General features: G+C 53.6%; 1 protein-coding gene across 1 annotated transcript; it reads right to left on the bottom strand.

Annotated features, from left to right (window-relative positions):
• Window positions 1-6910: 6910 nt before the first annotated feature.
• Window positions 6911-17045, bottom strand: SLC29A3 (solute carrier family 29 member 3). Its single transcript, XM_050305656.1, has 6 exons — window positions 17024-17045; window positions 15802-16062; window positions 12305-12387; window positions 11364-11590; window positions 10274-10436; window positions 6911-9612 (listed from the first exon to the last, which is right to left on the bottom strand). Exons 2-6 carry the CDS (start codon window positions 16048-16050, stop codon window positions 8943-8945), a joined length of 1392 nt encoding a protein of 463 aa, XP_050161613.1. The 5' UTR covers window positions 16051-16062; window positions 17024-17045; the 3' UTR covers window positions 6911-8942.
• Between the last annotated feature and the right edge of the window lie 1663 nt (window positions 17046-18708).

Here is an 18708-nt window from a genome sequence, read left to right as displayed (position 1 = left end):
CTGGCTGAGCTGCACCCCAGAGCCAGCCCTGGCACAACTGCAGCTGCTTAGGGGTTAAAAACCAAAGGCCCTGGCAAACAGGTGAGTGCCATGAGATCCCTAATGAAGGTGCCAGCACCTGTAATTTCCTCCCATCACACCTGGGCTGTGTGTGGCTTGTTAAGGAGTTGCCTTCCGTAGCTTGGGCTGAAGTTGGAGGTCACAGGGAGGGCAGAGGGTGCTGCTGTTACCAGCGTGGGTCTTTGAGCATCCTCCTGAGCTGAGCCCACCGTGGTCTTGGGGGTTTTATCTCCCTTGGGATCTCCAGCCCTTCCTTGCCCTCTTATCAGCCCGCAGCCAGGGTATTTACACTGTGTTCATCCCGGCCACATCCACACAGCCAGGGAGCTAATCAGGGGAAGAAATGGCAGAAGAGGGGAGGAACCAAAGCAAAACCATGTGTTAAACAACTTGAGGACACGTTTCAGGGCCGGATGGCCGCAGCCACTCTGACTTTGCACAAGTGATGTCTCACTTAACGACTCTCCTGATGAATTCAGGTCAGGGTTTCTATTTAAATAGAAGCACACCTCTCCTCTGCCTAATCTCTGCCCCGTTCCTGTGCCTTGGCTTTACACCACAGATTCCCACTCACATCCTGACTCCTTTGAAGACCTGTCACCTGTTTTACATGTCAGCTCTAACGAAGCCGAGTTCCCCCTGGCCTGGGGGTCTGGGTTCGGGCTCCTGGTCCCATTCCCCATGGAGTACAGGCTGCACCTGCAGGAGGTGAGGGGGCACTGGTGAGATTTCAGTGCCCAGGTTCACAAAACCCACAGGAATTCAGTGTCTTGTGATCTGTACCTCCCTGTCAAGCCCGGTTTAAATCAGGCAGGAACAGCGATAGCTTTGTGCAGGCTGGACCTCAAACCAACTCACTGAGCTGATGTTCCCAAGCTTGGAGAAAGCCAAGTCTCTCTGAGACCCAGCCCGTGGGGGATGTGCTTTTTAGCAGGCTCATAGCTGGGAAAAGAAGAGAATAAAGGAAAGTGATGCACTGTGAGCAGAGGGATGCTCCCAGTTGCTACTGGAGTAGGAGGCCACCATAATTAATGCCAGCCCTGAAGGAGGGAGCTGGAGGGCTGGCATATCCTCCCTGCTATCCCAGCCTTTCTCCATGGGCTCATTACTACTAAACCTGATTTTTGGGGGCAAATCCCGTGACCTCCCCTCTCCACCCTGCCTGCAAACACGGAGCAGCTCGGCAGAGCCTTTCCCAGCCTCCTGGCACCACTCACTCAACCTTGAAATTGTACTGCAGGGCTTCTCCCCTGCTCATTTTCCATCTAACCACGGAACATTCCTGCATCCAGCTCTCCCCATGGTGTATCACTCCTCTCTCTGCCCTTCTGCTGTGAGGGGTGGGATCACTGTTTGTCTCTAAATAGACGAAATATCACGTGGAAAGCGGGTAAAATACGAACCTGTGAAAATCCTGCCCCACCAAGGTATCGAATTATCTCTTCTTGCCACGGACCATGTACTGCCATGGACTCCAGGGTTAGCATGGACATCAGCTGCCTGACAACCAGCCCCTGCAATACTGTGCTTTCAGTCATTTCCTCACACCTCCTTTTTCCCAGGAGTCTCCCACAAGGACCCCTCGATGGGCTTCCCCAAATTGCTATCCCCCCTTTTTTTCCCAGTAAATAAAATCTGTGCAAAAGTGCAGGAGGGTTTTATGTTCAGCATATGCAGCCCATGCCCCCCCACCCCCCTTCTTTCACTTTTTGGGGCATGAGGTGGTTTTGTATCCCCAGACCACAAGCCTGGTGGGTGTGGTGGTATCCTCCATCTCCCACAGCTTTCCAGCATCCCATGTCATGGTGTGGGTTGGGACAGTGGCATGAGGGGCCAGCTTTCCCCCCCGTGCTACCCCCTCACCCATGTCCCAGAATTAATTTGTACAGCGGTCACAGAGTTTTCTTTTTGACCACCTGTGCTGTGGCTGACAGTGAGCCAGCTTTTCCGGTGTGAAATTAATTTCCAGGTCCATTTCACACAGAATTTTAAGGCCAATATTAGGATCATGCTGTTTGTTTAGGAATTTATGAGTGGAGGAGGCTGGTGAGAAAGCTGAACAAAGTTGAGGGGTTGCTGGAGTTCTCTGCCTCTGGAGAAGAAAAGCGCTGAAAAAGCAGCTGGTTTGGGGATCTTTTTTCCCCCTTTAAAAGTACTGGGTTTCAAATTGCATTTTGTAAGGTGGTAGTCCATCTGGAGGCAGTAGGAAGGGCGGGAGCTGGGCACACCTCTGTAGCACATGCCTAATTCTGTGGCGTCATTCACCAGCTCATGTTTACAGGTGGGTCCAGGTGAGCTACCCTGGACAAAGCATCCCCAGCTGGGACAGGACAGGGGGGGGCTACACATGATGGTAACACATGGCAAGAGGGATGAAGGTGTGAGGCCCAAAAAGCCTTGCAGGACCTGGCTGAAGCCCTGAAGCTCTGCCCTCTGCAGAGCCCAAAGTAGCCTGTTTGGAGAATGCATCGTCTCCCTTTGAAGCCCAAGTCAGAGCCAGCAGGACCTGTCCCCTGCCAAGGGCACTGAGACCACCCTGTGGCCCCAGGCTGGGCTTGTTATATCCAGAAATGGTTAATGAGGGCAAAAAAACCCCTTTGTACCAACTCCCCGTGCAGCTGGAAGCGCTTTTCACTGGCTTTTGAAACAGCCCTTGATGTGATTTCTTGCTGATGGGGAATGTTAGTAAACTTCGAGGTAACGAGGGTTCAGTGCTGATCCAGGTGACCTGGATCAGGGGCAGCGACAGCGAGAGGGGGCAGCTTTGGGGGCTGGGGGATAACTACCCTGAGTCTCTCCATCCCACGGACTAAGGCATCTCTCTCTCAGCTTTGAGCCCTACCTTACCTGCCCGGGTTTCTTTCTTCCCCTCCGTTTATTCTTTCTTCTTCAGCAGAGGAAAAGGTGCCATCTACAGGCACAGAGAATCCATGTACAGGCACAGCCTTCCACATCACCCCACCTCAGGCTCCTGTCCCCTGCCGTCATTCCCTCTGCTGGGTCACCTTCCCTGCAGCGTGGTCTCTGAGTGGTGTGCCCAGGTTGTTTCCCTGTCTGGGGTCAGGGAGCACCAGAGGGCTGTGCCAGGTAGGAGGTGACCTCCCTCCTGGCCAGCCCTTGGGCACACCTGTGTTTAACCTTGCTGGTAACCCAGTGGGGTAGGAAGATAAGAACTCAAGAGAAGGTGACCATCTCCACAACCTGGGGAGAAACCAGAAAAGGGGACACAAAGGAAATTTGGTCACACCGTTGCCTCAAGGGATTCCTGGAGGGCTCCTCTGCTGCTTGCCCAGAGTCACCACTTCCAGCCCCATGGGTGTACCTGAACTGCTCACTCTGACATTACACTCCTCTTCCGCCTTCCTCTGGTCTTCCAGCTGCCTCTCATCCAATCCATTTTTGGCGGGGTTCACACACCTGTGATTTAAGGAGGTAAGCCAGGAAAATTAGAAACTGTAGGAAGAAGTGCAAATAACACCTAATAAATTCTCCCCTGTGTGAGTAGAGGGCAGTGGGGTGACTATAGTGCCCACAGAGAGGGGTGACTCCTGCCCAGCTGGAGGGAGGGTGCGTGCAAGGGCCCACGGGCTCAGCGTGGAGGTGCTTGCACTTTGGCTGTGCGGGGCTTTCGGTGCTGTTTAAGGGCAAACCCGAGTCTGACAGGTCTCCAGTGTGATGCAGTTAAAATGGGAGCTGGGTCCCGGAGATGAAGATTCAACGGGAAGCTCCTGAGGTTTCCCCAGCAGAGGTGCAGCAGAGCTCTACCCACCACCTCAGCAAGCCAAGGGTTTGCCAGGGCGGCAAAGAGAAGGCGATGCTGAAGAGCAGAGTTAGTGCCAGGCAGCCACAAGCCCGGGGCTGCTCCCGCCTTCAAAGCCCCTTCTCGGGTACCCCCCAGCCTTCTGCTTCATATTGGAAGCATTTGTCACAGCAGACACTCCCTCCTGCACAGCCGGGTACCCCAAGCTGTGCAGTGAAGAGGGAGGAAGGGGGGGTGTCACAAAATCCGGGATGCAGGATGAGCTGGGAGGGAGGGTCTGCGTGCCCCCCATCCATCAGCACACGCAGGGACGGCAGGGGGATGGCTCGCTCAGCTTTGCCCAGCCTGCTCCAGGCACGCTGGAATTCATGCTCAGCCAGCCCCAGCTCCTCCACTCCCCCGCCATGGCGTGATAAATTAGGAGGAAAAAGTTTCTCATCTCAGTTTTGTTCTTGCAGTGCCGTCCAACAGAGCACAAGCCTGTCTAATCAGGAGCTACAGTCCTTCACCATCTGTTTGGAGCCTAATTACAAATGCAGAAAAATAATGTGCTTTACAATTGCACCAGTAAATGCTGTAAATGATTTAAATGCATGCATATGTTCCCTGCAGAATTCAGCATGCATCTGCGACTTCTTCTGCTCACATTAGGCACACAAATCAAGGGAAAAAATACCCAGATCTGACGAACAGCATGTCCCTAGGATGGTGATTTTTATCCCTTTTTTTTTCCCCCTGCTGGAATGGCAAACAGGGCTTTTTTGTAACAATTCATCCAGCAGCGTTTTCTTTGCTTCCATTTTAAAAACTGTTTATCACTGCTGTGTAAATATAGTACAAATTACTCCATAAAACATGTAAAAGGAGAACAGCAGCCGGGCAAGCCTGCAGCTGGCTGGCAAGTTTTCAAAGCCAAGGGTTTTTTTTTCCTCTGGGGCACCTACAGAGGGGCAGGATCAAGCTCAGCTCATCTGCTGGGGATGGTGACCCTCCCTGAGCCCCCGCTGAAGAGGGTGACCACTCACATTTCATGGAATCACGGAATGGTTTGGGTTGGAAGGGACCTTAAAGATTATCTTGTTCCAACCCCCCTGCCATGGGCAGGGACACCTTCCACTAGACCAGGCTGCTCCTGGCCTTGAACACTTCCAGGGATGGGGCAGCCACAGCTTCTCTGGGCAACCTGTTCTGATGCCTCATCACCCACTCATTTCAAGCCCTTGGGTCACAACTCCATCTCCAGGAAGATGCTTCCCTAACAAAGGGGGAAAAGTGCCAACAGCTAAATTACCTTGAAAATACCTTTTCCATGGCTGCAGAGGGGTCTGAGAGCTTCACCTGGTCTGCTGTGGGGTGACAGCTCTGCATGTCTCTGCTCATGTATCACCAGCAGTCCCCATTCCCACAGTCGGTCCAACAAAGGCAATCCCACTTTTGACCTGCAGTGCATCCTGTCCAAACACTGAAAGGATGAGTCCTGCCCCAAAACACATGCAATGGAACAGCCAAGAGGCAGCAGATCTTCTTTTTGGCCACCACCAGAGTGATGCTGAAGGATAACGAGGATGTTCTTCACCTCTCAAAGCATAACAGCACTGCCCCAAAGCCTCTGCAATGCAAGGCCTGGTGTCACAGGGGCAGCATTTCTACCCTGTGGGGCACTCCACTGAACGAGGAGAGGCTGGACAAGGCTTTGGACATGAGAGAGAACGAGGGAAAGCCACTTGCAATGATGGGAAATGAGTATCACTCCAAAGCAAAAATTCCCTTTCCTCCTCCAGCATATTTGTTTGCTTTAAAGCCCCAAATACCAGCACTTAACTGCTCCAGCTGTGAAGCAGGGAGGGGGTATCTGGCACCACAGAGATGAGAGAGAGGACAAAAAGAGGTCAGGCATAGGCTCAGTGGGTCTCCTTTGAGCCGAAGCTGCGGCAGATGTGTCCCCTCCGCTTTCTGCCCTTTCATCCATTCCCCTCCTGCTCCCCATGCCCTCCCGCCTTGCTGCTGCTGCTTTGCCAGTTCCCAGCTTTCATCTCCCCTCAGCCACTTGGATTTAACTCCAAAGGCTGTTGGAAAAGGCAGCATGGGGCAGGGACAGCATTCCCACAGTGCCAGGCTGCAGCACTGGGGCTCTCCATCGTCCAGGTGGGAATGCCTGCTGAGCCAGCCCTGAGTGCAGGGATCCTGTCTTTGATTCACTTCCACATCACGGGCTCACCCTCATGAATTCTGCACAGCTCATTTTAGAGCCACGGAGGAGATGGGGCCGAGCCCAGCAGAGCAGGAGGTCCTTCCCTGGCTCACCAGCATCACCCTCCTCCCTCAGCTGGGAGATGGGGAAAACGGCTACAACCCTGCTATAGTCTCTCTCCAGCAGCTGAGGGGATGGTGTTAATCAAAGGGAAAAGGTCTAGGAATGCACTTTTGGGCAGGTAAGGAAGACCACAAAGACCTAAGCTGTGGCTGCACTTTGACCAGCGTACCCAAGATACACCATCCTTTCCACCACCAACCTTTCCCTCCTCCTCCCACTTTTCCTTACCTCGAGCTCCTCGATATGGCCCACGCTGAGCAGCAGATGTGACTTCACCCAGGTAGTGGAATTACTTCCCTGCTGTTACATGCCATTCCCTATAAATTACCCATTCCCTTTTGCAGAGGGATCACCCAGAGGCTCACGGCTCGGGCTCCTGGCACCATCCACCCCCATCCCACGGCCCTCCCACCAGCACTCCCTGCTTTACACCCAGAGCAGATTCTTGCCAAATTTGATTTCTCCCCTCATTTCTCTAACCTTCCTGAACTGAATACCACCAAAAAACAGAGGATAATTTCCCTTTTTGCTCGCTTCCCCCTGCCACGAGAATGCTCTCCCTGCCTACCTGCACATCATTTGGGGATGTTCAATTAGAACACCTCTCGAAGCAATTCTTTCGTGGCTCCTTCACCTGGCCCTTGCCAGTGGTTTCTCAGAGTCTGCAGTCTAGGCTGGGAGAGAGGGATGACCAGGAGGAAAAAAAAGCCAGCTAAAACTGCATGCATCAGTGCATCTCCAAGAGAAATCACTCCAGACACCAGCACTTGCACAGGATCAAGAATTATTTTTATTAGCAACGGTACCACACAATTAAGTTCTGCCTCAAGATGTATTTGGTCCATAACACGAAGGAGAGGAGGAGCAGAGATGTAAAGCATTGAGAAAACAAGCAGAATCTCGTCATCATTCCTTGGATGGGAGGAAAAGATACAAGCTGGGGAGAGCAGAGCACAGGGCAGGCTCTCACCTGGGAAGCATGAAGGCCTCAAAGGAACTTTTTGGTTGCCAACACAAAGTTAGTTTTGGGCTTTTTGACCAACTACTGCCTTACTCCAGTGCCCAGGGAGGCGATGGGAGTGCTGACCCCCCTTGGGCAGCACTCAGCATCCCTGCCCTCAGCCCTTGGGTGGACCTTCACCCGGGTCAGGGCAGTCCCTGGCCAAGTGCTGGGGGCTGAAGGGCTCCAAAGCCACCAAAGGGACAGGGTTAAGAGCCCACACGTGCCCATGCATGTGCCATAAAGCTGCTCCTCGCTGCCACATGCCCGGTACATTTTCCACTTGTGTCTGGATTTTATGTTGAAATAAAAACCAGCCATAAAGCAAAGCTCTGTGTGGGTATTGCCAACAGGCCCAAACTAAATGCTGGAAAGGATTATTATAAAAAAAAAACCCAATGTCCACCAAGCCTACATGTTACCCCATGGCAATAACCACCCTAAATCCTGTTGCTCTCCCAGCAGAGCCCCACATCCAGCCCAGCATGGAGATGCCTGGCAACCCCAACCAGGAGCTCCACCACCACCTGGACAAGCAGGAGATGCTGAGAGAACATTCCTCTAATAGAACATCTGCTAACAACTGAGTCTTAAAGGAATTATTTTCCATAGACAGCACCCCTCAGTCATCACTGCAGTGTAAAGCTCTGCTATCACACCCTTGCTTATCAGTTCACCTCTCCTAGACCATAAATTCAGCCAATTTAAGAAAATAAATACAATAATTGGATTTAGGCCAGGCTGCGCTGGCACATGGGAGTTTAAGTGACTTTAAAAGCCAGTCCTCTTTGGGTGGGCTGTACTTTTTGGGTGTCACAGTAGCTCACCCCTCTTAACACATCTGGAGACCATATGCTGTTTGTCTACATGAATTAACCAGATTTCTGCTGAGAACATCACACCAGAGCCCCTCTCGTACCTCTCCCTGCCTTTCATGGACCTCTCTCAGCACAGACTAAAGCCACCTTAAAAACCTCAGGTTAGGACCACCCAGCCTTTCACTTTCCCTGGGGTTCAGCCAGGTAAGTTGGTGTCCACAACCACCACCCCCCCACGGTCACAGCAGGAGAGATGCTCTCAGGTTGGCCATGACACACAGGCCCCAGCACTAACAGCACCTTGCTGGGACGTGGATGATCCCTCAATTCCATTTTACCTGGAAGAATTAAAGCAAGCAAGAGTGCAAGTGGAAAGGTTTCCCTTATATATGTTTGGTTTTTTTTTTCTGGAATGATTGTAGGAAATCCGTGCAAAGCGGATCCCTGGCACAGCTGCTATCTGCTCCCAGAGTTGTGTGAAGGTGCTCCAGGGCTCAAACCCCTTTTAGCTCAGCACCACCATCACAGTTTGATGAGGGGGTATCCCTGACCCCTGCAGGGGTTGAACTTGTAACAGTGAGGCAGCAAAAAACCCAAGGTGCCCCCAAAAGTCCTGGGTTCAGCTTAAAACCAGCGCGGTGGCCCCAACAGGCCACTCCCTGGCACTGGGGTGAGAGCAGCATCCCTGTGCCCCTGGTGCTTCCCTGAGCTCCCTGGGGAGGACGAGCCCTTTTTGGTCTGTTTGCTCCACTAAGCTGGAGAGTGACACGTCCGTGAGGACCTCCCCAAGCACAGGGGATACCCCTTCCCAGAAGGGAGACTTTCCCTCTGCATCCCCCTGGATGCAACCACCCCCCCTCCCAAGACAGGCAGCCTACCTCAAAACTGTGGCATGCCTGACTTTTTTTTGGAAAAAAAAAAAAACCAAAAACCTGAATACCCAACAGCAGCATCACAAACTGAGGGAATCCTCCTGCCCCAGCTGCCCCTCTACACAAGGTGGACCACGAAAACGGCGCAGGCAGACCCCACAGCCAGCCCCAGCATGAGGTAGAACGTCATCACCACCCCTGCCGCCTCGGCCAGCTCTCTGGGCACGATTTTGGGGCCGTAGACCATGACCAGTGTCCCCAGGTAGCCGTTGCTCAGCCCCAGCAGCACCGTGAAGACCACAGGGTAGACGTCCTGGTCGAACAGCACCGTCGGGATGTGAGCCCGGGGCTGGTAGTTGCTGAGGATGAAGAGAGGGAGGAAGATGGTTCTGAGGAGGACGAGGGCGGGCAGCAGCTTGCTCTTGGGGCCGGGCACCTGGATCCAGGCCGTGATCTGCCTCCCACACCAGTCGGCAAAGTTGTACAGGAGGAAACTGGTGAGCGGCACAAAGTACTTGGTGCTCCACGGGCTCCCCGAGGCCTTGCTCACTGACTCAATGTTGGAGGAGAGGGAAGGGAAGATGATGATGGAGATGAAGAAGACGTAGAAGAGGCAGAAGCCGAGGAGGGCTGTCTTCTGCAGGATGGGGCGGAGCGGGGGGATGCCAGTGCTTTTTGTGAGGAGGGAGGAATTTGTGGTGCCTCCCGGCTCTGCCTCGTCCTCTGCAGAGCTGTTGGGTGGCACAGTAGCCAGAGATGGGCTCTCCTTCTGGCTGCTCAGGTAATACCTGGAGAAAGAGAAGGAGGGAGGCTCTATTAGCCCGTGTGTGGCTAATAAACTGAGATTTGGAGAGAGAGCAGGAGAGAAGCTGGTGATGCAGGGATACCTGCCAGACCCAGCGATTTCATCCCACCTCTAGCTCCCACCTCCTACAGAGAGGTGAAACCCCCAGAGACCCACCCAGCCCCTTTTCCTCGCCATGGGGATCCCATTACACCCTTGATGGTTCACAGAGGGGACCTGCTGCACGCAGGCATTTGGGGGGCAGGGGGTTTTGAGGGTTACAAGCACCAGCGAGACCAACGTCTCACGTGCATCAGTGCGGGATGTGGCAGGCACGGACGCCCTGTGGGGGCCTGGCTGGCTGCCTCCAGATCACAGCTCTCAGCTGACTCCACAGATTTTGGGAGCCTCCGAAACAGCACTTGGTGACCCTGGGGAAGCTTGGCAGAAACTCAGCCAGAAACCCAGTTTCGGTCTGTGGTTTCGGTGAAATGGGGAAGCGCGGCTGGAGGCGCCGGAGCACTCCAAGCGGGATGCTGAGGGGTGACAGGGCAGGGATCAGCACAGGGAGCATCCCACAGGTTTCCCCCAGCAACCCCTGCTCAGCACTGGCAGCAGCAAACCCTCCCGTGCCCACGGGATGCCCTGGCAGCGGGCGCACACACCTGGAGTACTCGAGCCTGGGCAGCAGCAGGTACACCATGATGCAGACCACGATGAAGATGTCAGCAGTGAGGAAATAGGCCAGGGCGCTGTCGGTGACATCGGCTGCTGCTGCCAGGTCTATCACAGAGGCCACAGCGCTGATGGTGCCGCCCATGGCCTGGCCTGTGTGTGGGAACAGACGGAGCTCAGCACGGGCGCTGAGCCAGACCAACCAGGGGGGCACAGACGAGGGACAGAGAACAGGAGGGGGAACCCAGAACCAGCATCCTCCTCTTACTCACACCTTCCAACATGCACAGACCACCTCCTCTCCATTCCCACACCTCACTGTGTTTGTGGGTCCCATCCTGCATCCACTTCCAACACAGCCCCAGCACACACACGGGTCAGGATGGGACCAACCTGCTGAGCCTGCATGTCCCAAGTCCTGCAGAGAAAGTCCAAACCCTTTCCAAAGACTAAACCTGTCTTTCCACTGGCACAAAGATAATCGCCTCCCTTCTGCACTCCCCCAGATGGGAATTCAAGCCACCAGCAGCAGGAATGCCATCTCAGGAATGTGGTGCTTTCCCCCTCTGGGATAAACTCATTAAAACATTCCTGTCGTGGCCCCAGGAAAAACTTCTCCATCCCTGAGTTTTTCCCCTTCCCCTCTTGGTTTGTCAACCGTTCCACAGCACATTTATAACGTTACCAAAGCTCCAGGGAGCTCATCACTCACAGCTCCCAACCTGCCCCTCATCACTCATGGAAATGCTAAGAAGAAAGGAGGAGACAGGGCAAAGCTGAAGATCCCTCAGCTGGAAATAGCAGAGCGGAGGGATGTCATCTCCTTCCCCCCTTCTCCCTGCACCCAGCGAGTATCCAGGGTCAGTTTATGGGTATTTACAGAAACCAAAGCCCATGTGACCGAGCAAGTTTCTCCTTCAGCAACTTCCCTTTATCATTAGGCAAAGCCAAGTTTCCAAAACAAACCCCGTGTGACGAAACCCCCAGATGCAGGAGAGAGGCAGAGAGAAAGCCAGGGGGAAGCCCGAGCTCACGATCCCGGCGTGGGCCGGGTGGGGGGAGGAGGGAAAGGTCACCCACCTGAGATCAGGGCCTGCAAGTTCCTCATGGGGAAGCAGCTGCTGAGCCCCACGATGCTGCTGGAGAAGACGGTGGAGGCGCTGCTGACCACGGCCACGCAGCCCACGGTGAGGGCGAAGAAGGGGGTGGTCCAGGCAGAGGTGTCCACCTTCACCAGCACCGTGATCACCAGGAACACGGCCAGCATGACGAAGAGGGAGGACAGGATCCGCACGCTGGCAGGCACCCTGGGGACAGCACAGCACACTCCTGCCTTTAAACTGCAACGTGACACGGGGGGGACAGCAGCTCCTCTGCTGCCAGAGGGAGGGAAGAACATAAAGAGAGGTGGGGGGAGATGAGGAATACACAGCAGCGAGGAGGTGGAGAGAGGCAGGGAGCCCGTCCGGCAGCTGAGATCTGGAGATTAGGCACACAAACACACGCCTGCAAACCTGACCTGGCATAAGGAAGGGTACAAATGAAGGGAGGAGGCCCTTGTAGATTTAAGCCAAGCTTGCAACAAGGTGCAGATGGTCCATTCCTTAACCCGGTTCAGGGGGCTGGTAAGACCAGGACAAGGCATCGCTCCCGCCTGAATGAGCATGGCTTTTGTCAGCCGGTCCCCTGGTGACAGCAAGGGTATTTTTTTTAAGAGGGAAAACTTGTTTCCAAGCAATTAACCATGGAATTTATTAGGAACTGATTTACTGAAGCCAACTGCAGGCATGGGTGCTGTGGTGGGGAGCAAGAGGCTTCACCCCGCTTCATCTCAGCTGGCTGCAACTCAGGCAGAGGGGGGAATTTTGGCTGCACAGGGAAGCTGAGCTCAGGGTGCCATGTGGCTTCCCCCCTGAGGGAAAGGCAGGATGAGCTGGGAATCAAGGCTGAAGCCAGAGAAAGGCAGGAGCAAAGCCAGGGAGAGCCATGGCTCAAGGATCCAGGATCAGAGCAACACTCACTTGTTGACAAGAAAGAAGTTTCCAATCAGGCACAGCACCGAGGGCACAGTGGAAGCAATGGAGATGTAGCTCTCAAAATAGTCCTGCCAGGAGGAAAAAAAAAAAATAAAAACAGAGTAAAAAAGGTTGGGTGGGGAGGGGAAGAACAACACATGAATTTCAGGTCCTAAATACAGCACAATAGGGAGTTATGGTGTGGGTGTCCACCTCGTTGCATTCTAGCACATGTTGCAAACTGCTCAGGGCAACAGGCCATGGGAATACTGGAGTTCATCTTCCCATAGCCCTGTGCTATGTCAGGAAACTAGGGACACAAATTCAGAAGGAAAAGAGGTGAAGGAAATACCTGCCATACCACCACACTGGCCCCATGGGGCGCCACCTGAAATAAGGAGGGCTGGATTTCTCCTGCTGGCTCCAGCATTGTGGACAAACTCCCTGACTGTTTTATTGTCCTTGAGGGCTGGTTTTCATAAACCAGGACACAAAAGCATTAATATTATTATTAGCCAACTGCCTCGAAAGCCTGAGATGGGAACGACCAGGGCACCACACGTGAGAACAAGCTCGTGCCAAAGCAGCCTAGAGCAGGGACACAGGGACTTAACTTTCCCTCCCCTTCTCCCTCTCTGCACACACGAAACTCGAGAGAAACTCTCTTCAGACTCCACACCCATTAACTCCAGGGCCTCGTACATCATCTGAGCAGGTCGGCAGCAGCTCCAGTGAATCTCCACCAGCCCAGAGGTCAGGCTGGGAACACAGAAAGCAATAACCACAGCACAGGGAGAGAGATTTCTTGGCCAAGACTGCAGCCAAACACTTACATTTTCAACCCATTTTATGTGTCAAAGCGTGCCTGCTGCCTCTCCTCCCCTTGAGGTGCTCAATCCCACTTTTTTCTGCAGGAATCTCAGCAAGCAGGTAGGACAAGGATCACAAAGAAGATGATGACCTACATATCCACCCCTATCACTTTATAGGCTTTCATTTTCTGCCATTATGCGGCTACAGAGATAGGGCCACAACACGTCCAAGACCAAGAAGGCACTTGGCACGCTTTGTCTGCACGTTACATTATGTTTTTTACAGCTTTGTATCATTTTAATCAGTTTAAAAGCACGTTCGTCTATCCTTCCCTATCAGGAGGTTCACTGTAAGCAACAGGAAATGTAATAATCACTCCTAGAGGGTCCAGATAGACAGAGACATAAAATACCTGTGCTTATAGCACCAGCTTGGCCAAGCAGGAGGCTCAAAGCTCCACAGCCACACGGTGAATTACAGGAGGAAACACAAAGCAAAATGCAAAGCTGGCTGCCACAACTTATTTACCAACCTACTGGAAGCAATCCCCCCAGTCCATCCTGGGGACACTCAATGTGTACTTCCAAGCTCATTTTCCTTTGCTTTTGGGGAGGAAAAATGACTTTGTAACACTTTGCACCAAGCAGAAGTGCACTCAAAGTAAGCCAGCAGAGATGCTGTGTTTTGAGCATCCCAGGGAAACATTCATTCATTCCCAACAAGTGGGCCCACACCACCAGTGAGAAGAGAACTGGGTGAATATTAAATGTTTTTAACGCAGCGGCAGAATGGTGGGTGGCAAATTTAATCCAGTGGAAAATATCAGGCTCCATACTCATCTCTCCTGCTCGTTTGGTTTTAATCCACCTCCAGTGGTAACTCTTCTCCCTGTGTGGGTATTCCCACTCATCACAGACAGTTTTCAGAGCACATTTTTGGCAGTGCAGGTTATACCTAGCTCTTCTCCCTTTCTGCTGAGCCTCAAATAACAATAACCCCCGAAAGCAAACCTGGCATCTTCCTCCCAGCTCCACCTCTCCTGGGGGAAGGTGTCATCCCTCAGCCACGGAGCTGAGGCACATAATGGCAGTGTTTAAGCTCATATTGACTACAGCTCCTCCAAGCACGCTGCCTTAAAAAAACCCAACAAACAAGAACAAAGCATCGTGGTGGCAAATTACTCACAAGATGCTTTTGCAAAGTAGTTTTTATTCTGCTCCAGCCTGGACTTGGCAGCCAAGCTGAGCTCCTGCCAGGCTGGAAAAGGAATCCAGGTCCATGATGGTGGCTGAAGGTACTGGAGTGTTACCTGGAGCACAGGGCATGGAATTGGCAGCAGTGAGCAGGTTTGGAGACAGGAGCAGGTTGGAGTGAACCTTTCCAGAACTAAGCTCCATGTGCAGGTGAACCCTCCTGCTGCAGCCCCAGGACTCACCATCCCAGGGCAGAAATGGGGCTGACTGGTTTAATTGTCATCAGGCTCAGACTGCAGCAAAAGCCACGTTGCTTTTCACAAAGGGGAGGAAAAGGCATCGTCCCATGGCCACGGAGAAAGAGGAGAAAAACCTTTTCAACAAAGAAATGGTTGATCTGACCAGGAATACAGCTGTGCCAGAAGACACCTAGGGACACTTACCCTACTTAAAGACAGCTTTTTCAAGAATTACCCCAGCCCAGTGTGATGTAGAAGCAATGAAGAGTGGGTGGAATGAAGGGAATGTGGAAGAACACCATGCCACGTGGTGGCAGAGCACATTTCACTCCCCTCTGACCACCCTCACTAGCACAGGGGCAGACAGCTTTGGTCTTCAGGCAGTGCAGGGCCTTGGGCTCCATCAATTTAACCCACCCAGTACCTTGATTTACACCAGCACACCTCTACTTCAGCATCCTGGCAGGAGGACTCTGCTTCCTCCCCATCAAAAATGCAGTTGGCTTAATAATTATTAAAATTAAAGGAGCTGTGGGTGTACTGGGGTGAGAAATCAGAGGGCAAACGTGGGCGTCGCACCTGGCTCTGTGTTTATACGAAAACAAAAAAGTGCCCAAACCACCTGAACAAGCTCGGCCTCAGGAGGAGGATGGAATGCAGCCTCATCGCTCCAACACTTTTTCCATCCACAAAGAAACAAAGCCATAGCTTTGCCAAGGTGGGGCACAGGGAACTAATCCTGCTGTGGCAGGAGAGGACCGAGAGAATGCAGCTTTTCTGGGGAGAAAAAGGGAAGCCATAAACGTGCTCCCCCCCAAGGCTGTCTCATCAATTGCCCTGTGACAAGCTCCTCGCCCCATATGCCAGAAGCCAGATGTTTATTGCTGCAGGGAGATACTCCTCATGTCACACCTGCCGGGTCTTGAAGGACAAAAATAAAAAACAACCCTCCACAAAGATATTTTCACCTTGCACTGCAGAAATTGCCCTATGAAAGGCAGCCTTAGCCCGACTTTTTAGACACGCCTTAAACCTTACCACTGCAAATGCAGGTAAAAGACAGCCCCCCCAGAGTGGTTTTAAGCATCTGTCTCGCAAGTATTTGTGCTTCCCCAAATAAAACTTCACCTCTTGGTTTGCAGCGAGTAAGACCCCAGGAGATGTTCATTCACCTTCTGGGGAGGCAGAGGGGGGACAAGAGCATGTTGGGAAGGGAAGCAGCTTTTTTTTTTTCCTACCTTGGAAGCAGGACACTCACCCGCAGGTCCGACGCCGCCTGCCCCGCCGGGCCGGCCTCGTCCGAGCAGTTCTGCAGCTTGTACATCCAGTAGTGCTTCGCCGTGATGAAAAAATTCCAGGGCAGGAGGGACCCAACGCCCAGGAGGAAGAAGATAACGTAGGCCCCGTGGAAGTGGTCGCTTGGCTTGGGCCGGCTGTACCTGTTCCCCAGGGGCTCCTCGATCAGGGGCTCCTGGTCCGGGGGGACGCTGCCGGCTGCCGGGTGCATCGTGCCGGCACGCTGCAAAAACAACCACCCACCAGGGTGTGATCGCAGCAGGGTTACAAACCGCTGCCCACAGGCTGCTGTGCGTGGGCTCCATCCTCCTGTGGCCCCAGCAAATCATGGGATCGCAGAGTGGTTTGGGTTGGAAGGAGATGACCGGAGGGTCATCTCGTTCCAACGCCCCCGCCACAGGCAGGGAACACCTTCCACTAGACCGGGTTGCTCCAACCTGGCCTGGGACACTTCCAGGGATGGGGCAGCCACAGCTCCTCTGGGCAACCTGTGCACCGCAGTGCTGGATGAGTGAGCTGAACTGGCTCTGCGCGGGGACGGAAAGACACGCGAAAAGCGACTGGGACACACGGCAGGTTCCACCCCGGCAGCACCCGCACGTTTCCGCCCGCAATTAATAATTAACCCGTGCCCTCGGCCTTGCAGGAGCAGGAAACCTCAGTGAGCTCATGAGAGGCTCTAAAAAACACAACCCAAGAGCCGGCGAACCAACAGCGCCGCGGGGGCTCCGCACAGCAAGGTGTAAACTCGGTAGTAACACCGCCGGGCTTTCCGGAGCGACTTGTAAACTACCACGGCATCACCCGGGCTGTGCGGGGCGCCTCGTAAACTAAACGCGACGTCAGCCGGGCTGAGCAAAATGACTCACAGGGACACAACAACGTCACTGGAAAAAGGGCCCGGGGAGGGAGCAGGAGGTTTGGCAGGGGCAGCGGGACCCGCCGAGCGATGGGCACCGACCCCGAGCGGCGGCAGGGAAACCCCCGCCCGGGAGAGGAGCGCAGAGCGCGGGGGAGGCGGAAATGCCGGGGTTTTGCACGAAAGAAAAACAAAAAAGAAAAAAAAAAAGAGCAAAATTTCGGGACCGGGGAACGACGCATCCTGCCTTCCAGCCGCCCACTCCTCCACCCACACATGCATGCATCCCTGCATCCCTCTATCCATCCATCCCCACAGCACTCACGAGGGTCCCGTATGGCCCCACCGCCGCCTCCGGCCCCGCACAGCCCCGCCACGCCCCTTTATGGCTTGACCACGCCCCTCACAGCACGACCACGCCCACTCGTGGATTGGACACGCCCACTCTGGGGTTGGCCACGCCCCAGCTCAGCCGGGGGTGGGGCCCCTCCGTCCTGGCCCCGCCCCCTCAATTCTGTTCTGCGCAGGTGACCCCCACCTGTGTCCAAGCCTGGGATGTCCAGCACAGGAAGGACCTGGAGCTGCTGGAGCGAGGCAGGAGCACCACTGCTCTGGGGGTGTTCACCTGGAGAAGGGAAGGATCCAAGGAGACTTTAGAGCCCCTTCCAGTGCCTGAAGGGGCTCCAGGAGAGCTGGAGAGGGACAGGACAGGGAGAGGGACACGGGGAGTGGCTTCCCGCTGCCAGAGGGCAGGGTTAGATGGGATATTGGGAAGGAATTCTTCCCTGTGAGGGTAGTCAGGCCCTGGCACAGGTTGCCCAGAGGAGCTGTGGCTGTCCCTGGATTCCTGAGAGTATCCAAGGCCAGGTTGGATGGGGCTTGGAGCAACCTGGAATAGTGGAAGGTGTCCCTACCCATGGCAGGTGTTGAAATGAGATGAGCATCTAACCCAAACCATTCTGGGATTCTGTGAAAATCAGTGTTAATCACAGTCTGGCTTGATTTTTTTTTTTGTGCAATGGGGAACATATTGTGTCAGATTTAGGGCTCCTTACCTGAGATCCTGCTTTACTCCCTGTACTTCCTGCAGCACCTCATCAGGATGAATTTCACTGTAAAGTCCTCAATCTTCTTCAAACTACACTTAAACACTCACCTTGAGAGCATGGTGTGACTGGAAAGAAAAACATCATTAGCCCTTCTTTCCCTTTTTCCTTGCCCAAAAATGTGTTTGGCCCCTCAGCAGCCACGCAGGAAAATTATAAGCTGGTGGGGCCCCACTGTAACCATCGGACAGGCTTTGCCAATTCATTTGTATTTGTGTGGGCAAATAAATTAGAGGAGTTTTACATCATCTGTTTCCTGCTCCCAGCTCTTTGCCTTTAGCCTTCCCCTCCTCCAGCCCCTAAGGTAACGATAACCAACCTGTGTCTCTTCCTTGCTTTTTCCTCCACTGAAGGAAAGGAAAAAGCCCTTCTTCCAGCCTTTCTTCATCAAAGCAAAATGCCCTCCGCTTCTCTGCAGAAGACCCCAAAATGGTCTAGTCAGGATTTTTTTCCACCAACATCTGCCTATGGGAAAAACGCAGAGGCACCCAGACATCTCCCAGTAGCACCAGTGCATGCACAGCTGGGCCACCACCCAGCTCCAGCCTGTGAGCCTGCCAGGAGAGCAGGCCAGGTGGCCTTGGCCACCCTGATGTCAAAATAACCCCAGACACACGCAGGCTTTCATGTTTTTTTCCCTCTTTTGTGAGCAAAACAAGCAGAAGCACGCAACCAAACCCACCCACTGGCGACGTGCTGAAATGGAAAGGCTTGAGAGGAGCACAGGGTTTCTCTCCAGAGATTTCTCCTTGGGATTTTCATCCGCATTGACGTGCCAGGCTGGGAAAGCACCTGAGGAGATGGCACGGCCTATCCGAGTCAGTAGCTCATCAGCTCCGAGGGATTTGCCTGATGTTTCTGACCTGCTGCCATCCATCACGTCAAAAAACCCGCTGCTGGAGCA

The sequence above is a fragment of the Myiozetetes cayanensis genome, unplaced genomic scaffold, assembly GCF_022539395.1.
Source record: "Myiozetetes cayanensis isolate MyiCay16 unplaced genomic scaffold, myiCay2020 scf10, whole genome shotgun sequence".
Lineage (NCBI taxonomy): Eukaryota > Metazoa > Chordata > Aves > Passeriformes > Tyrannidae > Myiozetetes > Myiozetetes cayanensis.
Note: the sequence above shows the minus strand (reverse complement) of the source record. Positions and strands in the feature narration are given on the sequence as shown.

Coding starts and splice junctions, on each gene's coding strand:
- SLC29A3 (XM_050305656.1), bottom strand. CDS start 16,050: ATGCACCCGGCAGCCGGCAGCGTCCCCCCGGACCAGGAGCCCCTGATC. Junction 10,437..11,363: donor CTTGCAGGCCCTGATCTCAG/GTGGGTGACCTT, acceptor TCCCACACACAG/GCCAGGCCATGGGCGGCACC. Junction 9,613..10,273: donor CCCAGGCTCGAGTACTCCAG/GTGTGTGCGCCC, acceptor CTCTTTCTCCAG/GTATTACCTGAGCAGCCAGA.